Here is a 26,512-nt window from a genome sequence, read left to right as displayed (position 1 = left end):
CGTCCCTTCAGCCTGGTTTTGATGCTGGGGATTTCTTGTTTCCATTATCTACTAACTCTATTTATTCATCCTACACCATTTGTGTCTCAGGTTTCCCTGGAGCCAGCGGCTTCCCTGGTGTGGATGCTCCCCCTGGTGAGAAGGGTGTGGTGGGATTAAACGGGTATCCTGGAGTCCCCGGTAGGAAAGGATTCAAAGGAGATCAAGGATCATTTGGATACCGGGGGCCAAATGGGGTTTCCGGAAAGAAAGGTGAGCATGACGTGTTGGGTCTTTTCAACAATAAACCTTGAATGAGATTTGGACTGAGAATCAAATGACCAAATCACATAGGAAATGTTTGCAGTAGCAGAGCTTAAACTCCTATTGTTGTGTTAGGCCATGAATCATGATGACAGTTCAACAGTTGAAAAACCCAAGTTTGATTTCAGAACGCTTTAGCTTTTATATTTTTCAAAGGTTGTCACTGACAATTGGTTAGTTGTCCTTACTTGTCCTTCACATTCAGTTTAGATTGACAAAATGTGTACTTTGATTAGTTTTTGTTATATTTTGCAATAATCCCAAATCCAATCGAAATATCCCATTAGTTTGTTGCCTTCCCTGTAGCACTGGAATATTGCAATAACAACGAAAACATGAACTAAAATGGAGATGTACGGTGAAGAGACAAAGGAAGGAATACGATTTGCTGGCTTGGTGTTAGGATCATCAGCTACAATCTGTGTACAACGATATTGATATCATCTTTACAGGCGTAAAGGGAGACCAAGGAGTAATGGGACTTCCCGGTATTATCGGTGTGAAGGGAGAAAGAGGCCCCGCCGGTCCAAAAGGAAACACTGGACCTCAAGGTAAATGAACCACTTGATGCGGACTGCTCACTCGTTACAACACCTGGGCCTTTAGGTTTTTCTGTCTTATTTATTACGGGATGTTTCTTTTCTGCAGGTTTTAAAGGATTTCCAGGAAACCAGGGTCCTACTCCCTTCCCTCTTCGCCTTCCAGGAGAGAGGGGCCATGGAGGACCACAGGGTATCCAAGGACCTAAGGGCCACAGCGGGGAACCAGGGCCACAGGGCCCCCCTGGTGGTGCAGGTCAGTTGTTTTATCATCACCTTCTTTATTGTAAACTATAGTAACCTGGTTACAGGTCAGTGTTTCCCCTAGCTTTACAACTTCAGAGGGGGCGTCGTAGTAGTAATATTTATTACAACATCATTGTGAAGACTGACTTGCGCTCAGCTGTCTCAGCTGTGACTGACTACCAGCGCTCTTTCTGTACAGGTTTCATTGGACCCAGTGGGCAGAAGGGCATGCCCGGGATTAGTGGTCATCCAGGAACACCTGGATTTCGTGGAGAGTTTGGAAAAGTGGGCCACCCCGGCCTGTTGGGAATGGAAGGTGCGTATGACCCTGTGGGGTGGACTTGAGTTTAGGATAAACAAACCTGGATTAAATGATTGAAAGTAGGCGGAGACTCCTCAGTTATTTTTTGTGAGTGTCGGTATAATGATTGAATAATCATTAAGAGCAAGTAAATTATTATTTAATTAGGGCCAAGTGCATCAATGCAAGTAGAATCTGACTCACAGCTATACATCATCTCCATGTTACACAGTGCTGAGTGTATCAAGTGTGCATGTATTAGTCCATTATATAATAGATAATGCGTTCATTCCTCAATAGGTCGCCGCGGTAACCCTGGTATCCCCGGGCTGCCTGGTATGCCGGGCCGCAGCGTCAGCGTGGGTTACTTGCTGGTGAAACACAGTCAATCGGACCAGACACCCATGTGTCCCGTGGGTATGTCTAAGCTGTGGGACGGCTACAGTCTGCTGTACCTCGAGGGGCAGGAAAAGGCCCACAACCAGGATCTTGGTAAGTCATTGTGAGGTCTGGCATCTGCCATCCAGTGTGAGCTTGTTACGGCACGGACCTGTCAGGACAGACGTTGTGATCCAATGAAGCAGAAGACATTCCAGAACAATCCAGCTCGCACATCTTACTGCTGGCATAGTTTGATGGGGGGGCAAATCAGACCACGAGCTCGTCTGGTTCACATTTCACAGCGAGCTGATGACGGGGCTGGACTAAAGAGAAAGTGACCTCTCAAATATATATATATTTTAAATATAGATGACAGGATGACAGAAAGGGACAGACTTGTTTTAGTGACACATTCCCACAATCATCTGTGTACTGAGGTAGAGGACAGTTGTGAAATACTGCTCCTCACTACTTGTTCTCACATCCTCAATCTAATTCAATTGGGTGTTCCACTTCTGGTCTGCTTTGCTTTTCATTAGCGTAACCACATTTTATATCTAAATGAAAAAACTATGCATGAAAGGTGGAACACAGCTTAATGGAGAACTAATTTGTGAAGATCTGCTTTATAAACTTTCACTATATGTATTGCGTATCGCGTTTCAGTGTTGCTTTTTCCACAGCTAACACAATAAGGACAGACTGAAAAGTAGGATGAAATATGTTATCCCATTTCTTATAAAGACTTTTTAATTTTTGAAAGCAGATAAAAGCACATCATCCTTATAGCTAGTTAAAGTTGAATTCATGCATTATATACAATGCAGCCTTGGGGTTTCAGGTGTGTCTCCTACCACAGCTGCACTTGGTCTGGTGTGTAGTCTGTGGTAGCCGACGTTAGCTAACGCTGAGGTAGATGTTGTTGGATAATTTACACAACTGTTTATTCTTTTCTCCTCTGTTTTACACTACGGGTTAGCCTTTGTACCGTAACTGTCAGTTGTGACACAGCTGATGCCACTTTCAGTTTGAACCAAGATTAATACACAAAGCTCAGCTATCGTACATTTTGTGTGTGTGTGTAAGAATTTTATTTTTAGGGAAAATGTGTTTCTCTGTCATTTGTAAGGTTTGGCGGGCTCCTGTCTCCCTCGGTTCAACAGCATGCCTTTCCTCTACTGCAATCCTGGAGACATTTGTTACTACGCCAGCAGAAATGATAAGTCCTACTGGCTGTCGACGACTGCTCCTCTTCCCATGATGCCCGTTGAAGAGGCAGAGATCAAACCGTACATAAGTCGGTGCTCGGTGTGCGAAGCTCCGTCAGTCGCCATCGCAATCCACAGCCAAGACATCACCATCCCGCAGTGTCCTGCAGGCTGGCGCAGCATGTGGATCGGTTACTCTTTCCTCATGGTGAGTTCCGGACTTCCTACTAGATGTATACGTTGTAAAAGTCGCCGGATTTCAAACATTGTTGTCATCTCATTGTCTTTTTTCATTGTGAGACCCCGATGCAACTGCACATATTGAATATTTGAATGTAGTATAACAAGAAAATGTGTCCAGATTTTTGACTTGTACTGTACCAATGATGGATTATATAATGGGGTCTTTCTATGCAGAGTACTTAAAGCTTATTTATTTAGTTATTTAGTTTATTTCAGTGCAAGTATTCCTCCAGTGTGTAATGGTTTTCTCGCCTTCCTCATTTCTTCCCCTCTCACCTTTGGTCCTTCACAGCACACAGCGGCAGGAAATGAAGGTGGAGGTCAGTCCTTGTCATCGCCCGGCTCTTGCCTGGAGGACTTCCGCACAACACCCTTCATTGAGTGTAACGGGGCCAAAGGCTCCTGCCACTACTTCGCCAACGAGCACAGTTTCTGGCTCACCTCCATCGATCGGTCGTTCCACACGGAGCCGGCATCAGAGACGCTCAAAGCAGGACAGCTCCTGTCACGCATCAGCCGCTGCCAGGTCTGCATGAAGAACTTGTGAGGGACTCCACGAGTCTAGTGTCGTCTTGCTATCCGTGTACTAAATCCAAAGCGATGATTTAAATATTGTCAAACTTTCCCACCAAGACACAGAGCTCAAGTCCGCTATGACTATGAGGCCTTGAGCTGTGAGTGAAATGTCCCCCTGTGGAGAAGATAAGAGAAGCCCCATAACAAAGTCAACAGCTTTATGGGAGAACCAGTATTTTTTGTGTTGAATGTGGATTGGTGCTTACTGTTTAACTTATTACCTCAGCTGCGATGACATATCGTCATCGATCAGAGACCGTATACTACAGCTGAACCAAAGACGCCCATGTGTATGCACTGCTTTAATCTATATAGATGTGTTTATTGTTTAGGGTACACAGCCCACCATAAAGCCACTAACACTGCTTCTCAGCCAGATGAAGAATGCCTCTGGAACAATAATTATTTTTGTTATGCTATTCACAGTATTATCCTGCTTTTGTATTATTCTCTTTTCTTTTTATGCATTTATCAACTATTCGGAAATCGCCTGTAACTCTTCATTTTTCAAGCACCATTATGGTTCACACAATGCACTGATTCTGTTTGTATTTATACCAGCTGAATGAACTTGACCGGAGGAGTTTAAACATGTCTGATCTAATTCTCCTTTTTCCTTTAAAAAAGATAGTAGTTATTGAACTGCCAACAGGACAGAATGTAAACGCCTCGGATCGAAGGTCGGACTTCAGCTACGGTCACTGATCCTGAATATTTAGATAATTTAGAAAGGGTTAGGGTTAAATCAAATCTTCTACTTCACTTGTTTGGAAAATCGCCAAATTAGTTTGGCTGGGGATATACTTACAATTAACTGTGGTGTTATTTGGGGAATTTTCATAAATTTATTTTATTGTGAAGATTAAACTTTGTTATGATTCAGATTGTGCTGTTTTACTCTCACAATCTAAACCTAAATCAGGCAGACCAGACCGCCTATAAAATATAAATCTTTATTATGACAATATACTTTAAAATTCAATTAGTTTATCAACTATTTACACTCATTGAAGAGCTTGAAATGGGCCTTTAGGAAATAAAGATCTGTCTCAACGCTAGTAGCAGAGCATAAAAGAAAACACAGGTAAACATGATTTGTTGGAACCTTAAATAACAATAAACACATTGCAATGTGCCACACAACAATTAGTAATGTTACATTTGTGGAATTCTCAATTGTAAAACATTAACAAAAAGCATTGATTGACTTCTTAGGCATGTTATCTGATCACAGACACATCTTTTGGGATACTAGTGTGGTTTTAGTGGTTGTGGTGGAAGATTTCCAAAGCGTAGGGTGATAAAGTAACACATTTTATGTCCTCTCCTTACAATGTTAGCGGACAAAAAGCTACTTCTGAAGTCAGGAATGTGTTTTAGTGCAAACGGTAGATCACTAATGCCGTTGGGTCTCAGTCAAAAGAAATGAGTAGAACCATCACAGTATGTATTTGGTGTGCAAACCGATGTCTAGATTGTCCTTTGCTGGACACGAGTCCCTCTAGCAGCAGGCAGACCTGGCCCGCTTGGTCCCGCCGCCGCCGCCGCCCCCCCCCTGGCACTCCTCCAGGTCCACCGTGGGAGACTCCTGGTTCTCGTTCCTCTTCCTCAGGATGGAAGGCAGCACCAGATCGAACAGCGCCTCGAACAGGGCGTCCACGTTGTAGCCCGTCTTGGCGCTGGTCTCGAAGCACATCTTCTCGGCGGGCAGGCTGCTCTCTTCCTCCAGGCCCTTGTAGCGCAGTATTCGCCCATAAAGGGCCGCTGCCTCTTCGCGGGTGACCTGCTTGTGCAGCGGCACCCCGGAGAGGGAAGCCGGGGACGCCGGGGGCGTGGGCCAACCGGACGGCGCCTGCGGTCGCGTCCGCTCGTCTTCGTACTCGTCGGGCGCCACGTCCGAGTTCAGGGCCAGCTGGGCTTCAGGGTCCGTGAGGTCGGCCTTGTTACCCACCAGAGCGTAGATGCAGTCGTGGTTGGCGGTGTCGGTCAGGGACAGGAAGCGCTCCTCCAGCTCGGCCAGGCTCTGCCAGTTGGTGACGTCGTAAGTGAGGATGACGGCGGCGGCGCCTCGGCAGTACATCGAGCCCAAGCCGTGGAACTGTTCGCGACCTGAGGGGGGCGGCAGAGAAGGGTCAGCGGTGTCTCACTCGGCGTGGACCCCATAAACAGGGCGACTCAAAGAGAGCCGCGCTGTGTGAACAGCAGGAGGACGCGCAGCAGAGCGAGCAGCAGACAGTCAGCAGTTTGAGAACAGAAACAACCTTTGTTTCGGGGAAATATGGGGCCTTATTGAAGGGGCACAATGTGTGGGAACACTTTGTCTCTTCAATAATACTCTGTACCAGTTTATCAGTTTAGTCAAATTTTTCGTCAACTGATTCCTGTCTGTAAGATGTCCCAAAATTTGTTAAGATCACTTAAGTTTCCGAGAGCACAATAGAGTGTCTTCAAAGTCCTTGTTTTACCCTACCAATAATTCAAACTCTAAATAGATCATTATTATCCATGAACTAAATTGCTCATATTTAACCACACTAAAAACAGAATGTTGGACTTTATTTCCTTTGATCAGTTCTGATTACTGTCAGTAGTACTGCGATCTAAGAATGTATTCTCTACACTAATTCACCTCAAATACCTCCTGGAATACACTGAAGATGTGAGGTATAAAGATGTACGTTTTATAAATACTATTGTCTGAATGGCAAAAAAGTGAAACAACCCAGTTCATCTTGTTTATTTGGAAATTTCTATTTTATGCAACTTTGAAAAGGTTAAAGCACAAGGAGTCAGGTCCTTCCCTACCAAACCCGTCATGTGACTATTAAGAGGAAGAGAAACATGGTGGGCGGCTTAAATCCCTTCACAGGACTTTTCAATTAATCTAAAAAGTGGCATCAGTGGAAAAATAAATATATGTTTGGCAACAGAGCTGAGGCAAACTTCTGACATGTTTTAGTATGCAACCCTCATACCTGCCCCTCTTTCTAAGCTTTATGGCCGACGCGGATCGGTCTGCCACCGCGGCGTGTGACTCAGCGCTGATCCAGCATTTCTCTACCAAAGTGTGCAAATGAAATGAGCACCAGATGTTTGCTAAAGGGGGTCATGGAGTTACGGGAACACAGACAGGAAATAGCTTACTGGTGACGCGGCCGACCTTTCCCTGCAATATCTGTGGCTCACCAAATCTACTTTTGGGAAGGGGTTTTTTGCTCTAGGGGCTTTATTGTAAGTCGTGTTTACACAATCCTGGAATGTGGTGCAGCTATAAGCTTTCCATCAGCGATAACTGCATGAATCGCCAACATGTTCCTGGCGTGGCCATCATGAAACCCAAACTAGTGGATTTGAGAAAATGGATCCCAATGCATTGTGACTTGGTTGCGGTTTGGGAAAGACGTATTCAAAAAGTGGAGTTTTTTTGAGTAATAAACACAACTAGGTAGGTGTATAAAAATATTCCATGCCAATTATACAAAGCATAAAGACTGCTAATTGTGTTACTGTAAATCAAGCGAGTGAGCATCAGTCACATAAATGTGTTTTGTGCCTTTGTTCTCTCACTGAAGAATCATTTTAAGTTGGACTGGATTTATCTAATGTGCGGTTCATCTGTTGTCGTGTAGGCTACAGCACGTGTATACAAGATGTTAGGACGTTTTATTAATCTTTCCATTAAGGTGTTAGTTATATTAACTTGGACTTGTTGATGAAATCATTACCAGTAACAGTCATTCCTGAAGCCAGTCTCCGAAGCAGCTGTTCATGGGAAAGACTGAAGTGGCTTATTATATGCAACACAACATTTATTTTTCAATTATTCTACAGTATATCTAATTTGTGGACACATCTATATACTAATGAGATGACAGACATCTTTCGAAAACTAAATATTTAAATTTTGAAGGAAATAAAACAAACTGATGACATGTACTTTTCAGCACAGATCAAAAAACATATCCTGTGTGACTAAGTGAGCAACAGACTTATTTTCTGTGTATTCAATGTTTGGAGAATAGTCCCCTTTCAAACAATAGATTGTTTGTGTCATATAGTCTTTTCTATTTTACTTTTGACCAATAGTAAGATCAAGGTCCAGCATGCATTCCTAGTGGTCAATAACTTTGGGCCTTTACGTGATGAGACCATTTTCGCCAGCAGATTTCTATCAACATGAGATAAAAGTACGTCTAATCCAATCAACCCGTTGCCATTGTTTTCAAGGCTTAGGCGCGATTGACCTGCATTGGTTTTGTTTACCCGGGAACCTTTGATTAATAAAGGCTGCATAAGGCGCAGTGTTGTTATTCGTCGTAGAGAGAGCGCGAGGTGCTGCGTTGACCGAGCGGTCACGTGCTGGTGATTGCCTCAGGTGTGGAGATCACGAGTCACCAGGTAAACAAAAGTTAAATAAACAGAATAAATGAACTCAAAGAGTGGAAGAAGAAAAACAAATGAACGAGGGCGGGTATTACCGGCAGTGTCCCAGATTGAGATATTGTAGGGCCCCCACTGTTTGAGGAAAAACGCCCCTCCGACGGTGCTGACGGTGTCTTTGAATTTCCTCTCCGTGTACCTGTGGAGCAGCGACGTCTTGCCCACGTTCATGTCCCCCAGTAGGACCACCTTGACGTCGGGCTTCTTCATCTTCGACACCTCGGGCATGTTGCGGAGTCCTCGGGTCCCGCAACGCAACACGGCGCGCGCGTTCTTCTGTCTTCTTTGTTGTTGAAAAAGAAACCCGATCTAGCTCAGTTTGATGTAAACGTGTTCGCGAACTCCGCCGATAAACGTCATTTTACAAACTCGAGTTGATTCGCGACCGAGTGGCTGATCTCCATCTGTTGTCTGACGCTGAACTTTGAAAAGGGTTCCGAGGGAAAACAGGAAGTAGGTGAGGGGTGTCACGTGGCCGTGGGGTATTTTAACCCGAACTTTAGCCCAACGTGTGTTTAACGCGGTGGTTCTCAAACCTTTTCTCTCACGACCCACTTCGTTATTAAAATAACATTTTGGGAGTCCTCCATCTAAGCTTTTTCATAAAATGAAATAAAATGAGTTGTCTGTTCAAGAATTAACAAATATTTGGCAGAAAATAGCTTATTATGGCTCTGATTAACCTATTTTGCGGGGAACATATGTGCAAAATGACATTAATAAAGTGCAACCCGTGCAGATTTGTGTGAGCCCTCTCCTACTGATACACGTTGTGGCTGCAATGAGTCTGCTTTCCACTACGAATCGTTTCAAACAAAGTAGCAGACTTGACATGGCCTCTCTTAATGCCTGCTCAGGTTCAGCTTGGATCTGTATTTGGTTGAGGGAGGCAACAGCAGTACTTCTGTAATATGGGAACTTCTTATTGAGGTGAAGTCTTGAAATAATAGAATTCTTGATTTCCCCAGGCAACCCACCTGTGATACCACTGCAATCCACTAGAAGGTCGTGCTCCACAGTGGCAGAAACACTGATTTAATGAGTGTGTACCGCATCTGACTTTACCATGTTTTGTAGTTTTTTATATATAGAAATCAAAAAGGTCATTTCAGACGAGGTAGTCAGGTCCTATGTATGGAAGCATATAATTGAAATATAAACACAACATGAGTGCAAAGAAATATATACTAAATAGTATTTCCAGAGTAGGGAACATAGACACCTAGCTTTAATTATTTTATCAAATGCATGCATTTGACTATGATACACATTCAAATTAAAATACTTGATAACGTGAGTTTTCCTCCAGTAACATGATGTATATGGTGATTTTAAATAAGAGCACTGCTCTTAGTTATTCTTCCCCTTATCCCCATCTGATCTAACCCATACCAACTGTGACCCAGTGATGATGCAGAGCCTTGGAGCCAGAGACTAATATTAGCAAAAAAATGTTTATTGAAGGAACTCCACAAATAAAAACTCCACAAGTGAATCTCAATAAAAAGGGATTAAGTACTGTTCACCTATCAGTGAACGCGCGCCCCCCCCAGCGTCCACCTGCACCAGCTCATCTCAGCGGTGACGCCATCTTACGCCGACCTGCCTCCCCACCCCCACGAAGACGTGCTCCACCTCCACAAATCCACCCCAGCTGTGACGCTGCTCACTCTCCCCCCTTATGCCCACACCCTCCTCCTCCTGACAGCAGCCCTGAATACTACTGAGACAGAAAAGGGTTCAGCAGTAGACCGCATTATCAGCTGGACCCAAGGTTGTCTACATCAAAACATGGCACCTTCTGCATTCCTGTTGTGACTATCAAGAGAGCAAACATTGTGAAACTTAGACACACTGCTAATCTAACAAATCTCATTCCTATTCTCTCCAGCTCAAAGTCAACCCCAAAGCCTGTCAAAAACACCATCAGGATGGCCTTGCTTAATGTTAGGTCTCTTAATAACTAATCGTTTTTAGTCAATGATTTTATTACCACTTCGAAACTTGATTTTATGTTTTTAACTGAAACATGGCTAGAACAAAATAACAGTGCAAGCATTCTGATTGAGGCAGCACCCCCCAACTATAACTTTATTGATGTATGTAGATCTGATAAAAGAGGTGGAGGGATTGCTGCTATATACTGTATATTTCAGGGGAAACAGATGTCACTTAGTGATTTTCCATCATTCGAATACATTTGTGCTGTATTGAAAGGTTCTCCCAGACCTCTCCTGTTAATTATTTACAGGCCACCTAAATATTCTGCACTTTTTTTTAATGATTTTACTGAATTATTGTCTAGCATCTCTACCGACTTTGACTTTCTAGTTATAACTGGTGACTTTAATTTTCATACTGACGATTTGAATGAGGGACACACACTGGACCTGATTATCACAAAAGGTCTCATTGTTTCGGATGTTTTTCTCACTGATCCTTCATTGTCTGACCACTTCTGTGTTTTCTTTAATATTTCTTTCATTCCTGACACACAAACAAAATCAAATACTGTCAAAAAACGGTACATCAATGAACGCACTAACGTACTGAAAAATGCCATCTCCTCGTTACCACCTCTAATCTCATGTCATGCTGATAATCTTTAATTCCAAAATTTTGAATGTTATAGATGACATTGCACCTGTTACGGTTAAAACCAGTTTTAGTAAGCAAAAGGCACCCTGGAGAAAATCTGCTATTGTAACAGCCAAGAGAAGAGAGTGCAGGAAGGCTGAACGAATCTGGCGGAATACAAAACTTCATATTCACCATGACATCTATAAAGAGCGCCTCCGGTCCTACAATTTAGACTTAAAAAGTGCTAGAGAAACATTCTTCTCCAACATCATTAACAACAACAACACTAATAAGGCAAAACCCCTATTTGAAACTGTTGACAGACTGACCAACCCCCCAACACAAATACCACCTGAACTCCATTCCACGCAGAAATGCAATGAGTTTGCGTTCTTTTATACTGATAAAATTGAAAGCATCAGACGCGCCATCAATATCTCAAACAAAAATATTGGATCACCACCCTATTTAGGCAAAAGTAACACAGCAATGATGACAAGCTTTAATGTCATAGACTCTCAAACTCTAGTGGAAACGGTGACAAATCTAAAACCATCCACCTGCTGTCTTGATGCTCTGCCTACCAACTTCTTTAAGAATGTTTTTGACTGCATAGCAACAGACGTATTGCAAATAGTTAATAACTCTATTCAGTCAGGCCATTTCCCAAAAGCCTTCAAAACTGCAGTTATTAAACCTCTCCTAAAAAGCGGAGCCTAGATGCCTCTACTATGAACAACTACAGACCAATTTCAAATCTACTTTTCATAAGTAAAATAATTGAGAAAGTTAGAACAACTTAATCACTTCCTGGCTTCAACTGGCTGCCACGACAACTTCCAGTCAGGATTTTGACCTCTTCATAGCACCGAGACGGCCCTTATTAAAGTTGTAAATGACATCCGTCTGAACACAGACTCTGGCAAAACTTCAATATTAATGCTATTAGACCTAGCGATTAGTGCTGCATTTGATTCTGTCGACCAGTCAATACTTTTGGAGTCCCCCAAGGTTCGATCTGCATGCTCCCACTAGGACAAATCATGCAAAATAATAAAATTGACCACCATTGCTACACTGATGACACCCAAATCTATGTAGCGCTATCACCAAACGACTATCGTCCCATAGATTTTCTGTGCCAGTGCATTGATCAAATCAAAGACTGGATGGGTCAAAATGTCCTACAACTAAATGAATACAAAACTGAGATCATTGTATTTGGTGCTAAAAAAGTAAGGTTTAAAGTAACCCAACACCTTCACTCTGTGTCCCTGAAAACATCAAATAAAGCCAGAAATCTGGGGGTTATTATGGATTCAGATTTACACTTAGAGAGTCACATCAAAGTAACAAAATCGGCTTACTATAACCTCAAAAATGTAGCATGACTTAGAGGGCTCATGTCAGCTCAGGACTTAGAAACACTTGTACATGCCTTTATAACTAGTAGGCTAGACTATTGTAATGGTCTCCTTGCTCCAGCTGGTCCAGAACGCTGCTGCTAGAGTGCTAACAAAGACCAAAAAATGTGAGCACATTACACCAATTCTTAAATCCTTACATTGGCTCCCAGTATGTCAGAGAATTCATTTCAAAATCCTACTGCTCACATATAAATCACTACATGGTTTAGGCCCGAAGTATATCACTGATATGCTTCCACTACATAAGCCTTCAAGATCACTAAGATCTTCTGACACCTGTTAGTGATTCCCAGAGTAAATACAAATCATGGGAAAGCATCATTTAGTTACTATGCAACAAACAGCTGAAATAAACTTCCTGAAGATTTAAGACTTGCCCCAACTCTGACCACATTTAAAACAAGACTGAAAACTTTTATGTTTACCTTCTGCTAAATTTTGTTAGGACTTTGTATGTGACCCAGCACGCAGAGATCCCACACAGGACACCAACTGGTGATTCAAGTAGTTTTAATGATCAGCTTAAATGTACAGGTCAGGCAACTCGGTGCGAAGTCCAAATGGAGACGTCAGGCTGGTTGGGGGGGCAGGCAGCACAGCAGGGAAGGACCAGGTGGGTAGTTGGATTGGTAGTGGAAGAACAGCGATCAGACAACAGATCGATAAAGCAACTGGGGGTGGTCTCAGTAGTGCGAGCCGTCGTATGGCACCACCGTTACCACCTAGTGGAATTCTACGATCTGGCGCTGGAGAGGTGAGCAGCCCAGGTCTAAATGCTGTCGGGGTGATTGCAGGATGAGGTTCAGCTGTGCAGCCTGGAAGGCCACGCCTCTTGCAGGTGGAGCATAGACAGACACAGGAGAAAGGGGAGATAGAAACACGCAGGATGGGGGAAAAAGGCAGCTGACCTACAACAAATTTTACCTACATTGCCCTTTTAACCTCTGCTTTTAATTAAACAGTTTAAATATGATTTTAATCTCTCACTCTGCACTGTAACTTTTAATTATTTTTATATTTATAATTTTATTTGCTGTTTAAAAAAAAAAATGTATTGTCTTTTAATTCTTGCATTTTATTTCACTTAATTGTATGAGATGTTATAATGTGAAGCACTTTGAGTCTGCCTTGTGTATGAAAAGCGCTATACAAATAAATTTGCCTTGCCTTGCCTGCATCAAATAGAAAAATCAAATAAATAAAATAGACCATTTGGGATTAAACTGCACCATCTGGAAGGTCAGTGGACAAAATGTTAAACATAAAGTAAATAGTCAAAAAATATAGCACTGAGTACAACTTCAAACAAATCAATCAAATCACAGCAAATTAAATGACTAAAACCACACAATAAAAAGCAAATCCATTCATTCTAACCCTAACCTGGGGCCCAATAGTAGCTGCCCTGATACCTGCCTTGCCACACAACATTAACATTTATCAACTTGTGTCCTGTGCTACTGTATGCTGTTGTAAAACTGTAACAAATGTAACAGCATTACATTTTCATATTGATTTTACAATAAGTATAGGATTGATACTGTACTTACCCCACATTTCAGAGTGACATTGGAAAGTAGATAATTTCATGTAAAAAATCTAAATAAATAAAGTAGCCTGCTTTTATATTTTCAAACATTATATTACAAGTGTGACTTTTCCTTGCCTCAAAAAATAAAAGTAAAGTCAGTATATTGGTAATTACAAATAAACAATGATCAATAATATGTTGGAGAAAATAAATATATGTTGCTGCCGAAACATGTCCACTCATGCAGTGTATTTGAATTTATGAATTAATTTATAAGGGTCATCCAATATATTGGTATGATTTGGTGGAAGAGCAACAAACCAGCCTCTAGCGGCCATTAGAAGAAGTTCAGCTTAAAACAATCTCCCGTTTGGCCGCTCAGTTGGTAATGTGTGGTAATTTGGACCTGACGGAATCTAGGATTGTCCGAGGCACACGTGAAGGCATCACCCATTCTTCCTCCCTGCACTAAGTTACTGGTTCAATGCGCCTCGTGATTGGGATCATTTGCCCTCGGCTGTCAGCGTTGAAGCGCAGTCCCAGTATAGGTAAGAAGAACTGCCACCAACCAACGGGGTTTTGAAGGATGAAAACAACATGCCGCAAGAGATTCACATGCTCGCCTTTTGCTTTCTCACAGTTGCTCTGTCAATTGTTGCCACGTTGGTCTGTTTGAACGAGAAAGGTAAAGTGAACGAAACATTATCATTGTATTTCATTTTAACGCACTGGTAGCTGTGATGCTAGCTAAGCTAACGAATTGACATGTCAAGCCCCAGTTGGTTGTTTAACGCGGTACCTTTTAGGACCCCGCGGACACATACCGTTAGCATTGACGGGAACGGTGAAGTCACCCTCAGACGACTGATCGCAGGTCAGTTTTGAAATTCCACCAACCGCTGCACACAGTGTGCTAAAGGGGCTGGTAACACCGATCCCCAGTCAGTTCACCAAAAGTACGACGCTACGCATTTTGCAAACGACGTAAAATGATAAACACAGACGTCTAGACTAAAGCTGGCATACAGAGAGTTGATCCGCATAAAACACTATAATGGTTCCCAAGTTAAACACGTATTATTGCAACTTCCTAACTACCGAAATGGCCAGTTGTTGCTGTTTGGGATTTTGGTGCCCCGCGGCTTTGATGCAGCTAAGAGCAAAGATCCACACCAGACGTCCATTATAATCCGCATTGTCAACATCTCCATTCAACTCCTTGCGGAGCCGTTCACCGTTTGGACCCCGCGATGCAAGCGAACACAACGCGGGGCTTCTTGTGGTCCGACGTAGAGACGAGGACCTTGTTGAACATCTGGGGGGAGCAGGACATCCAGGTGGCGCTGGATGGAAACTTCCGAAACAGCTTCGTGTACCGCGACGTCTCCCGCAGGCTGGGGGCGATGGGCTTTGAGAGGACGCCGGAGCAATGCAGGGTGCGGATCAAAAGCCTCAAGAGACAGTACTTGTTGGCGAAGGAAGGGAATCTACGCAACAACGGACAGTATCACAAGATCTGTAAGTTTTATGACGCCATGGAGGGGATTCTGAGCAACCGCGCCGCCCTTGATCCCCAGGAGTTCATTGACAGCAGGGCGGGAGGAGAGGAGGCCGGGGATTGCCTGGAGGAGGATGGAGGAGAACCTCAGGATGGGTACTCGGAGAGCACGGGGGAGTGTCCCTATCCGGCAGAGACCGAAGTGAAGCTGGAATGCCCCACTGTTCCCATCCCGATTCCAGTTAAGGTGACAGTGGGCAATAACAGTAAGTTATCCTCCATTGTCCACATGCATTGCTTCTTCTGTGTTTGATGGATGTTCTTAGGTTTTCTAACCCCACAATGATGTAATTCTACTATGCAACTGAATCCCACAACGTTTCCCTCGTCTCTATTGTAGGCACTCCAGTGAGACCCCACAACAGCAGCAGCAGCCAGTCGGTCAGTAACCTGTCGACCAGAACGCCCAAACGGCCGAGGAAGCGTCACGCTAACTTCCCCATGGAGAAACTGATGGAGCAGTTCCTGGAGCAGAGTGCTCAGGCTGAGGAAAACTTCTACCGGATGGAGGAGCAGCGACTACAGGCGGAAGACCGGCGCAGGGAGGCCGAACACGCCAAGGAGCTGCACATGCTCCAGATGCTCGGCCAGATGTTCTCCAGCATCTCCACTGCCAGACCCGGCCGTGGTGCCACTCCGTCCAAAACATCCCCATCGGGCCAGTCTACCGCATTCTCCAGTGCCTCCCCGTCATCTACACGCGGCACGTCCGGTCGTCTGAGACGCCCTCCGCCCTGGACAGACGTTTGCAGCCAACAAAATCCGCTGGTGAACCCAGATCCCCGGGGATTAGGTATTAGTTTGGGCGTGATAGTGCAGTGAGGTGTAAGTTAAAGCCATATATCAGCGGTGATAAGAAAGCTCAGTGAGGGAGCCGTCACTCCAGTACGCAGTTTTGTGTCTTTATCTGTTGGTTTTATTGCCTCAATGTTGTCATCTTGTGTTTGCGTTTGATCAAAGCGTAGATTAGACATGGACTCAAACTGAGCAAGCATCCCACACTTTTAAACTGTCACTTTTATTCCCTCAGTTTTTGAACGCTACTACAGTTTGGGGTCTACGTCACACAGAGTCATGGATGAGGACATCCTCTCACTGGTAAAGAAAACAGTGCCTCCACTGACATCCAAAAAGCACAAAGGACAAGATGGACGTATCGGGATCATTGGAGGATGCCAAGAGTATGTCACAATTTACCCATAAGACCACATCATTCTCAAACATTTTTAAAATTCTGTCCTATATAGCATTTAACCTCAAATGTTCATCTTCACACTCTAAAGCTATACTGGAGCTCCATACTTTGCAGCCATCTCCGCATTGAAAGTGGTGAGCGGTGATTCTGACAGATTTCTCATTAATCTTATCCAGTCTACATCTCTGCTTTTTAATTAAAAGTCCAATTTGGGAGAAGTGAGTCTTCATGTTCTTTGATTTGTTTCCAGGGGGCGGACTTATCTCATGTATTCTGCACCAAAGATGCTGCAACTGTTATCAAATCATACAGCCCTGAGCTCATAGTTCATCCTGTTCTGTAAGTACAGATCTCCCCTGGACCAATTATATTTTTGACAGGATAAAAGTATTTTATAGGATTTGTTCACAGTATGAAGAGAGTAGAATATATATAGAGACACCTGTGTATAATGCAATGCAGCTCAACAGCACACATAAACACCTTCCTTTTACACTACTAGCCTTCACCATATGTGTATCTGCACAGTTTTTTACATGTCATTTTTAATTTATTCCTGAAAGAACTCCTGAAGTTGGCCTTTTTATAATGTATGGATTCAGACAAGTCCAATGCGGGTTTGTCTTCATTTGTGTGCGTGTGTTTGTGTGTGTGTGTGTGTGTGTGTCCAGGGACAGTCCTAATGCAGAGGAAGAGATAGAAAAGTGGCTCCCAAGACTTCACGGCCTTGTGGTGGGACCAGGTCTGGGGAGAGAAGACTCAATACTAAAAACTGCCAAGGCACGTCGAATGCGTTCCCTCGCTCCCTATTGCACTGCACACAGTCTCAAAGACTCGAGAGAAAGATCTAACAGCTGCTAAGTTGACATTGACTTGCAGCCCTGCTTTAGTTAGACTCAGAATTAACATGTTCTCTCTAGATAACCATTGTCCCCTCTCTCTTTAGGAGGCGATCGAGAAGTCTAAAGCGAGAGATATCCCTATAGTCATTGATGCAGTAAGTTCTTATTGTTTAACAGATGGGATATTATTGGACAATCTGTACACAGCCACTGAGTGAGTTTGTCGTTTGGTTCTTTTGAACAGGACGGATTATGGCTAGTTACACAGCAACCATCTGTTATTCAAGGGTACCCAAAGGGCATCCTCACACCTAACCTCATGGAGTTTACTCGACTGTATGAAGCCCTGGTGGGTCTCTCTGCATATGTGATCTAGGCACCAATTTATTCCATACAACATGGCTTTCTGTGTGTTAATGAATGTTTGTCTTTTCTGTGTGTTCAGCATCATGAGCCCATGGACATCAGGGATCATCAACGCAGTGCCATGCAGCTCAGTGTAGCCATGGGCAACCTCACTGTGGTGCTAAAAGGAGAACATGATCTCATTACAGATGGCAGTAAGGGTAACTGCAATGTTTATGTACATTATACATAATATGTTTAGGAAATAAACAACAGCAAACTATTTATCCTTTTCCACTTTGTGTATATTACTACTTGCATATGAATCCTGATATAAGAGCTCTGTTCTTTTCTTTGGTGAGTGTGTCATGCTGCTAATTCTGTTTTTCAGTGATCTCATGCAGTGTTGAGGGAAGTGGAAGACGATGTGGTGGACAGGGTGATCTTCTCTCTGGATCACTGGGAGTTTTGGCACACTGGGCCCATGCTGCCTCTGCAGCTGGAATAAGTAGAAGGTGAAGACACGATGCGCTGCTTTAGCTTTCTTTAGCACCTTCTAAAAGGACCATGCTATTTTTCCAAATGTTTAAAAACACACTTCTTAGGATTGATTCATACACTTTAATTCACCTGTTGTTTCCATCCACATCAGTCATGCAGAAAGCAAGATTCCTTTAAAATTTTCTTGACTTGCTTAATCTATCCTAGTGAATATGAAGTAAACTTTTTATTGATTTATTGTAGGTCAGTCTGAATGTTTTGTTTACATTAAATAATCAACAAGAAATCAGATTAATTTTTATATACTCATTTTCCAACATGAATATGTTTTTTTTTTTTTAGTTTTGAGTTATCTTTAGGCTTTAAATCCCATGGTCTATGTGTGTTTCCTAATCCATATCCTTTGTTCCCCCAGTGTAAATCCATCGATGGTTGCAGCATTCGGGGCTTGTTCTCTTACGAGGCAGTGCAACAGCCAAGCATTCCAGCGACATGGCAGGTCCACGACCACAGTGGACATGATACAGGAGATTGGCTCAGCTTTCAAAAAACTATTTGAAAGCTAAAATCAGTCAACTGAACATAGATGTTTTAAAAAGCTACACAAATACCTACTGAATTTTCCATTTAGAAACTGCTAATATAGCCTATGACTATGTGAAGGTAGAGACAATGCTCAAATTCCAGCAAACACTGACTGGTTGTTTGAGTTGTATTAAATGAACCCGGTAAGAAACATTTTCACATCCCACCAAAGAGACTGAGGTGGTAAGATAAATGTCCACTGTAAACCATACATTTTTTTAAATCTTTTTAATAAATATGGTTTTGTGTGATTGACTTTTTCGACAAGTTCTTGGATGCTGTCACAGCAAAGTGTCTTTGTTGACTTGGGAATGAAAACTTGGAATTAACGCGTTTACGTATCAAACTGATGAAATCGTGTGAAATCAACATTTGAAGAAGGAACGGAAGTATAAATTATAATCAGTACATCGATCGACTTGGTAGTAACAGTGGGTTCTGTTCAGGCACTTTAGCTGGCAGCTAACATAAGTCACCAGCAGGACCCCTACTACCGTTACAGCTCGATACACGACCTAGCGTTAGCAACAGCAGCAAGAGCTGCATCACGGAGCGCTGAGCCTCTGCTGCACAACACAAAGCGCTTATTATCCACACAGGTAAATTCATCTGGAAGCCGCGGAGCTACCGGCTAGATAGTCGATGCTTTGTTGAATTAATCATTTTGCATTGCCTCTCATGTGAATCGTAAAAGTAACGTTATGGGTTACAAGCTAACGTAAGCTAATTTTGGCTAACAGAACGTTACATTAGTTACATTGAAACGAAAATTATAGAAACAAAACCGCTTGAAATGTCTAAATGATTGCCGATCGTTATAATAAACCTGAGGATGTAACGTGGACCGCTGGATGCAGCAGTTGAGTGTTCTGTGATTGTTTTAGAGTCCCAGTTTTCTTAACGCTGGTTATAATAATCTTTGTTTGACACATTAACGTTTGGGTGCCGTTCGCTTTGACTCTCAACGGTCAGTAGGGCCTTGAAATCGCTACTGAAAAACATGTAGTTGGTCGTGTAACTAACGTTAAAGTAAAATCGTTTGTTTGGCCAACCTCAAATTTGGAGAGAGGAGAAAGTTCGTAACCTTAACTCTTAACAGTTTGTCGGTGGTAATTACCGCGACTATTATTAGAAGCACGAACTCTGCTGCTGTTGATGGGCGTATTCCATATTTCTTATTTGTGGTCGATCACACACTCGTATGTCGTTTTTTCGTTTATCTGACGTTTCATGGCGTCAGATCCTCGATGAACCTAGCTAGCTTACCTAGCTAACACCCGTGTTATGCTAAGTGACTGTTTTGTTGTCTTCCTGCGTTGCGCTCGTCGTAAACTTTAAGTAACTGGCTGTTAACGTTCAGTTTTCTTGACGAATGTAGCTGTGATTCTTCGGAGATTCAAACTACACGTAGCAAGTCATTTCTAGGATGGCAGACCCCCAGATCAGTTGCCCTCTCCCCCTTTCTTCTTGTATTATCGTGTATATTTATGGACTTATCTCGAATAATTTATAATGGAAATCTAGACTGATGAAAACGAAGTTTTTTTTCTGTAACTAAATGTACAAATAGTTTCCAAAAAACAGCGCTGAAGTTTTTTTTCTGTAACTAAATGTACAAATAGTTTCCAAAAAACAGCGCTGAAGTTGTTTGAATCTTCATCGCATGTTTAATGCTGGTTTGTTGTTTAACAGGTGAGAAGAAAAGGGTTCTGCTATGTTGAACCAGGCCAATGGCGACCCGAGCCACGCTGTGGTGAATTATGTGGAGGAGTATTTGGACCTGGTGGAGTCACTGCCCTTTGACCTGCAGAGGAGTGTGTCCCTCATGAAGGAAATTGATGCCAAGTATCAAGGTAAATAAAAACATGTCCTTGCAATCGAAATTCTATTTGTTTAGTCAGAATTCCGGCTTGAAAATCCTATGGTGGTGTTGCAGAGCTGCACTGCACACAATGATCACTACAGTACCAACCAAACACAGCAAATGGTGGACATAATGCTACACCTTAGCTGCATGTCTGTACCCACTGGCTCTCAACACACACACAACCTGCTCTCTCCTGTCTTACGATGAGTCGTCTCACCTCCGGTCTTGTCCACGTGGCGTGCTTGATCAACGCACAGGAAGCACCTTTCGTCTCGGGCAGTGCCGTTTGAAACGATGAACTGAACTATCTGAACCCAACCACTACACTACTTCACCTGGTTGAAACCGATGTAATATAATGTGAGACTAGCCCATTTGTTTGGCTCGTAAATTCATGTTGATTTTCAGCAGCCAATTTGTCCTCTTGATTACTTCTTTGGCAGATGTCCTGAAGGAGCTCGATGATGCTTATGAACGGTACCGCAGAGAATCTGACTCGCTTCAGCGGCGAAAGCTCCAGTTGTCCATTCAGAGAGCCCTGATTCGTAGTCAAGAGCTCGGCGATGAAAAGATCCAGATTGCTGGACAAATGGTACGTTAAGAGAGCCCTGCAGCTGCTCATGGGCAAACATCCAGGTCTGAGCGTGTGTGCCCAAACAAGCAAATTCCAGTTTTAAATGTTTACTCATGTTCTTCCCAACAGCAGGCCCAGCTTCACAGTGAATCTGTCTGTGTTTCAGGTGGAGTTGGTTGAGAACCGAACACGACAGATAGACTGGCATTCGGAACTGCTGCTTTCCTCTCAAGAAGTCCCCGAGAGTCACGTTCCCGCGGCAACCGCCATGGCAGCCACTGCAGTGTCCTTGATGTCGGCAGCCGCGGCGGCATCCACCGTTACACCCGGCAAAACAGGCCACCTCGAAAAGAAGCGCGAAGAGGTCACCCCGAGCTCAGCCGGCGGCGACAAGGCTGGAGGAAAACGCTCAAGACGCCAGAAGAACGGAGAAAATCGGGAAAGCTACGGCGGTCTGGATCCGGCGGAGGAAGCGGGGCTGGGCGCATCCCGGGAAAAGAGGGCTAAGACCTCCTCCAAGAAGAAGAAAAGGTCCAAAGGCAAATCTGAAAGAGAAGTGTCCCCCCCAGACCTGCCCATCGACCCGGATGAGCCGACGTACTGCCTGTGCGAGCAGGTGTCCTACGGCGAGATGATCGGCTGTGATAACGACGAGTGTCCCATCGAGTGGTTCCACTTCTCATGCGTCGGGCTCCATCACAAGCCCAAGGGCAAGTGGTACTGCCCCAAGTGCAGGGGGGAGAATGAGAAGACCATGGACAAGGCCTTAGAGAGGGCTAAGAAGGAGAGGGCGTACAACAGGTAGCTCGCTGCGTCCGGCCCAATGAACACTTATTCAGTAAAGAAATTATTTTATGTTTCGTCTTTGTTACCCCTGAGCGGCACAACAACAAAAAAAAGAATTGAGGAATGTTGTAAATAGTTATTTTTGTAACCTCTGTATGGCTGAGAAACTAGACTGAAACGATTTGTAAAGAATGGACACATTACAGGACAACCTGCATGTGAGTCACTGACCCTTTGTTTTCATCATGCATGCAACACCACCCCCCCCCTTCTTTACATATGCTCAAGTCATTTCACAAATAAAATGTTTTTAAATAAAGAATTCTGTATGACTTTGATGCCAAGTAGCCAAAAAACGCACGTTTAAAGGTTGGTTGATGTAAAATACAGTGTCCAAAAATTTAAAAGTAATAAACTAGGGCTTACTAATGGCATACATTGAGTGGCGCGGTTTGTTTTCCCCTCTGGTGGGTGTGACATGCATCACTTTTTTTTTTTTTTAGTTATGAGTTATCTTTAGGCTTTAAATCCCATTTTAAGTAGTGACATTACTCAACCATTGACTCCCCTATGCTCAGTAACTGTCAAGTAAAAAAAAGCCGTACAATAAAAAGCTTCTCACATACCGATGGATTTGCCATTTTTATTTACAAGTGCTGAAAAAAATGACTGGGGACAACCAGTGTAAAATCTGTACATAGATTCAGTTGCAGGCTTCTTATATACACGAGTACTGAACAAGAACGTGAATACACTCTTTCTGTCATGCATGTAAAAGAATTCCAAACACAGCAAAAGACACGGTGTAAAGATGTCTAATTTAGTTGTAGCTCGGGCTGCTCGTTCTCCCACAGGAAGCTTGGATGGATCACATTGGAGCTGACAAACAGGCAGAAACAGTAAGGAGCGAAACCGAACATGACCCATGACTTAATTCACACACCCTTCAAGACATTTAACATAATACGTCGTGGGGGATTACAGCAAGAACACACCAGAATTTTTGGGTAATGGCCCACAAGTCCATACTGACAAAACATCAAGGCAAGATTCAACACATTCTGACAGACTGGGATATGTGGGATAAAATGAAAAAAAGAAATCCCTCTTGACGGGCAAAAAAACCCAAAAACACCATTCTATGAAGGGAGGTTGACGGTAAAGTGCATAAAAGCTTAAAAATCAAAGAAGTTGGGTAAAAGCAAAAAGGTACTCCACTAAACCTTGCAGCACACACAGCTTAACGATGGAGAGAGCAGCTATCGCGTTGTCAGGTCAACTGTCTCTCCAGCTTTGTTCTACGATGGCAGACACACGCTTCTCGTACTCCCGCTTGTTCTCCTGGTACAGCTGGGCGGCCTGACTGTTGGCCGGACTGTTGGGGTTTGGTTCATCAAGCAGGGACTGTTGGAGGAGAAGGTCAATACTGAATTAAAAATAACCGACCTGCATTAATGCCATTTATCAGTCATTAATATTATTAATATGCGTGTCCATCTCACATAAACGTTATAACTGTTTCAACATTCTTAAAAGTTTGATATTCCGATTTTTCTGTTTGACACCAAGGCTCAAGTTATAAACATCTTTCATATCTGCCATCACTAAAATGTAATGAAATTTCTTACACTTGAACGTGTCACGATTGCTTTATACTTGCTATTCCTATACAAGCAGGACTGTGGTAGTACTATGAAAAGCATCCAATGTCAGAGGATATGATGAAGTTGTTTAAATTGAGTTTTAAGTTGTCCCTCAGTGGCTTACTTTGAAAAATAATCTTTTTTTTCTTCGTTCATGCTAAAGAACGTCCACACCAATGACATGCTGTGCAGGTCATATAATACAACTGCTTGTGCATCGGTGTATACTCCCATGCAAGTAGCGGCACAAATGTGACAATGTGGCTGGTAAAGAAACTAAAGTATAGTAAAGTAAAGACAAGTCGGCTGTAAGGGTAGACCAGCTGAAAACCGGCTGTTTAGTTTAACTTTTTTGGAAGGTGTGTCCGACAAAAAGGATACTTCAAGATAGAAGATCGAGCGATTTGAAGATTGTAGTACATTTGAGTTTTCTAACATTTCAAGTTTAAAACATGGATTATATGAATAATCAAGAAAAAATAAAACAATCAAATGAATTGCGACTTTAAGTAATTGCAACTCCAAACCCATTAATCAGCATCAAATTTTATTCGAACACTTTTACACAGGTTAGCAGAGGGGTTCATTTTTTAAAACTGCATATGTGTAATAATTGTAGTTCTTGAATAATGTAAGTCTAGTTAAACACACAATATGGGTTCAAATAAACGTTATAGTTTCCCAATGTTAAAGATCCTTTGGTTTGTAATATTAAAAACTTAGTACCTCAAGTTTTTTGCCTTTGGTATAAGATTAATTTATAACATTATATAATACTATATGGTATTGTTTATCAACAATTTTTACCTGGATAGATGTAAGAATAGAGGAGACATCATATGTTGGACTCCAACGATTCTGTAGGATGTCCAAACATATACTTCCATCTGCATAGACTGGGGGAAAAACAACACAATCAAAACGACACAAAAACAGCAACAATGTAATAAACAGCAGGATAATACAATAATCCTACCATTTGGATGAAACATCTTTGAAACAAATCGTACTGTGGGTGGTTTGTTGGGGTATTCTTCTGTGAACTCTACAATGAGCTTAAATGTACCTGGAAAAGAGATGACACATGCAATAACTATTTGTGCATCTTTATAAACACATTTTAAATAAGGGGCTTAAATGCTGAAGTATGTTAGAATAGTTTTACATGCAATGAAGGACCATATGCCTTACTAAACAAAAGAATTAATAGAATGAGACCCTTACCGTCCTCAAAGGGTGTTCCTTCAGGGCTGTGAGGTGGAACAAAAAAGCTACTTTGTCATTCATTAAGCACTTTACACAAACATTTATAAGATCTGGAATTGTGGGGAGAAATTAGACAATTACTCCATTCTACATACATTACGACTGTGGATCGACATACCCGAATATGACTGCATTCCACGCCATAATATTGTTTTCAGAAGGGGCGCCACTAACACCAGCTGGTGGGTCCTCTTGTAGCCTTCACAACAAAAATGAAAGGTGAAGCGGTCAGGTGAATGCCATAATCAAATAATCACAATAAACCACAACAAATTTTCTATATTTGAATTAGGGCTGGTCCTGAATTGTTTACGACTAAGGTTTCTCCTTAATGTGTGTGAATACATTCCAAAATGTAGACTTAGTTGTCACTTGTTGTCACATAGAAACAGCTTTTTCCAATTGAATTGGTTCCTTTACTCTGGACAGCACCGATCTACACACATCCTTTGCACCGTTCTGTGAGAGTTTGCAGACATTTAAGTTGTTATTGATTAGGTTTTCTCCCACCTTGGTTGTAGCATTTACACATTTTACCCAGGTGATGTTAGGGAGCTTTAGCAAAAAAATATATTTTGTCAAATATATGCATATGTCACATTAGCAACTAACCAAATGGCGATTTAGGCTAAATTCAAGATCTCGTTGATAACAAAATAAAATGATTAGATTTTAGAGAACTTTGTTGTTGGTGGAAAAATACTTCCCTTATTATTACTTTGACCGTTTTTAAAATAGAAACACTGCTGTCAAACCTCTTGAAACGAACCGTAGGGTTCAATTATTACTATTAAACTATAGAATCATATCAAATATTTTAACAACAACATTCATTTGATGAGCTGTTTTACGTTTGGTGACAGAGCTAACGTCAATGTCGGTTAGCACCGTACTCCGTATGCCAATTGAAAAACGAAAGCCATAAATCCACGAAGCATTAACGTTGGATACGTGTTTTTGTTTTAAAATGGTCAACCACTCTCTTGTGACGCGACTTTAAACAACTTTATAGTTAACGTTAACTATGAGCCGTAAACTGTAACCCTATCCTGCTGACGTTAACGTATATCGGCTCTACACATCCACGGTATCGGCTAGCAACGTTAGCTTTTAGCTTAGTTAGCTGTGGCCAAAGCGCTTTCACAGAAGGTGTTATCTTACTCAAATATTGCAAGTTCGTAAATTCACTATAGTATTTGGGTCACGTTCATGTTTACAGTGGATCTCGCTGAATCAACATGTAAACATATAGTTAAATATATAATTGCTAGCTATGTCCAGATAACGTAAGCTAGGCTAATGTTAGCTGTTTTTGACAAATCATAGCCCAACATTACCCGGTTCATTTTTACCTGTCGACTTACCGTTTAAAATCTCTCATGAGTCTCCTTCTGGCAGGGGTTGACATTGCCTACTTGTGAAACACGTATTGATTACCCCGATACGTTATCAGTAGAGTATGTGATCTTAAATCTTATATCGTGTTGAATGGTTATTTACACTGCTTCACAGCTTCCCGACGCTTTCCGTCGTTAGATAATCCCGACCAGCTAGCTCGCTCAGCTAGGTTTACAA

General features: G+C 42.5%; 5 protein-coding genes across 11 annotated transcripts in view; 3 read left to right on the top strand and 2 right to left on the bottom strand.

Annotated features, from left to right (window-relative positions):
* col4a2 (collagen, type IV, alpha 2) overlaps nt 1-4,679 on the top strand; it is a 54,284-nt gene extending 49,605 nt beyond the window's left edge. For both annotated transcript variants that reach the window (XM_037489450.2, XM_037489449.2), the window contains 7 exons: nt 91-252; nt 756-854; nt 952-1,098; nt 1,288-1,404; nt 1,690-1,881; nt 2,900-3,186; nt 3,514-4,679. In XM_037489450.2, the coding sequence (XP_037345347.2) occupies nt 91-252; nt 756-854; nt 952-1,098; nt 1,288-1,404; nt 1,690-1,881; nt 2,900-3,186; nt 3,514-3,768 (1,259 nt within the window). In that variant the 3' untranslated portion in view covers nt 3,769-4,679. The remainder of the gene's footprint in view (nt 1-90; nt 253-755; nt 855-951; nt 1,099-1,287; nt 1,405-1,689; nt 1,882-2,899; nt 3,187-3,513) is intronic.
* Nucleotides 4,680-4,744: 65 nt separating this feature from the next.
* rab20 (RAB20, member RAS oncogene family) lies at nt 4,745-8,802 on the bottom strand. The gene is made up of 2 exons (XM_037489452.2): nt 8,276-8,802; nt 4,745-5,906 (listed from the first exon to the last, which is right to left on the bottom strand). Exons 1-2 carry the CDS (start codon nt 8,463-8,465, stop codon nt 5,299-5,301), a joined length of 798 nt encoding a protein of 265 aa, XP_037345349.2. The 5' UTR covers nt 8,466-8,802; the 3' UTR covers nt 4,745-5,298.
* A 5,160-nt stretch (nt 8,803-13,962) lies between these two features.
* On the top strand, nt 13,963-19,057 carry naxd (NAD(P)HX dehydratase). 5 transcript variants are annotated; one of them, XM_037488284.2, is made up of 11 exons: nt 13,963-14,323; nt 14,416-14,460; nt 16,364-16,514; nt 16,617-16,662; nt 16,779-16,867; nt 17,200-17,308; nt 17,475-17,525; nt 17,615-17,719; nt 17,816-17,936; nt 18,107-18,230; nt 18,632-19,057. In XM_037488284.2, exons 1-11 carry the CDS (start codon nt 14,260-14,262, stop codon nt 18,780-18,782), a joined length of 1,056 nt encoding a protein of 351 aa, XP_037344181.1. In that variant the 5' UTR covers nt 13,963-14,259; the 3' UTR covers nt 18,783-19,057. The 5 variants fall into 5 exon arrangements, with proteins under 5 accessions (XP_037344181.1, XP_037344183.1, XP_037344182.1 ...); XM_037488283.2 differs by lacking the exons at nt 13,963-14,323; nt 14,416-14,460 and adding exons at nt 14,471-15,539; nt 15,674-16,126 and having other exon boundaries at nt 17,816-17,930; XM_037488282.2 differs by lacking the exons at nt 13,963-14,323; nt 14,416-14,460 and adding exons at nt 14,471-15,539; nt 15,674-16,126.
* Nucleotides 19,058-19,253: 196 nt separating this feature from the next.
* ing1 (inhibitor of growth family, member 1) lies at nt 19,254-22,535 on the top strand. The gene is made up of 4 exons (XM_037488287.2): nt 19,254-19,400; nt 20,494-20,654; nt 21,112-21,260; nt 21,409-22,535. The coding sequence occupies exons 2-4, from the start codon at nt 20,516-20,518 to the stop codon at nt 22,045-22,047; spliced, it is 927 nt and encodes a 308-aa protein (XP_037344184.1). The 5' UTR covers nt 19,254-19,400; nt 20,494-20,515; the 3' UTR covers nt 22,048-22,535.
* Nucleotides 22,536-22,657: 122 nt separating this feature from the next.
* ube2al (ubiquitin conjugating enzyme E2 A, like) lies at nt 22,658-26,506 on the bottom strand. 2 transcript variants are annotated; one of them, XM_062564851.1, is made up of 6 exons: nt 26,302-26,506; nt 25,056-25,136; nt 24,896-24,942; nt 24,648-24,737; nt 24,479-24,567; nt 22,658-23,432 (listed from the first exon to the last, which is right to left on the bottom strand). In XM_062564851.1, the coding sequence occupies exons 1-6, from the start codon at nt 26,343-26,345 to the stop codon at nt 23,304-23,306; spliced, it is 480 nt and encodes a 159-aa protein (XP_062420835.1). In that variant the 5' UTR covers nt 26,346-26,506; the 3' UTR covers nt 22,658-23,303. The 2 variants fall into 2 exon arrangements, with proteins under 2 accessions (XP_062420835.1, XP_037344185.1); XM_037488288.2 differs by having other exon boundaries at nt 24,896-24,921; nt 26,302-26,502.
* Between the last annotated feature and the right edge of the window lie 6 nt (nt 26,507-26,512).

This window comes from Pungitius pungitius, chromosome 10, assembly GCF_949316345.1.
Source record: "Pungitius pungitius chromosome 10, fPunPun2.1, whole genome shotgun sequence".
NCBI lineage: Eukaryota > Metazoa > Chordata > Actinopteri > Perciformes > Gasterosteidae > Pungitius > Pungitius pungitius.
This window is presented reverse-complemented; position numbering and strand designations above follow the sequence as displayed.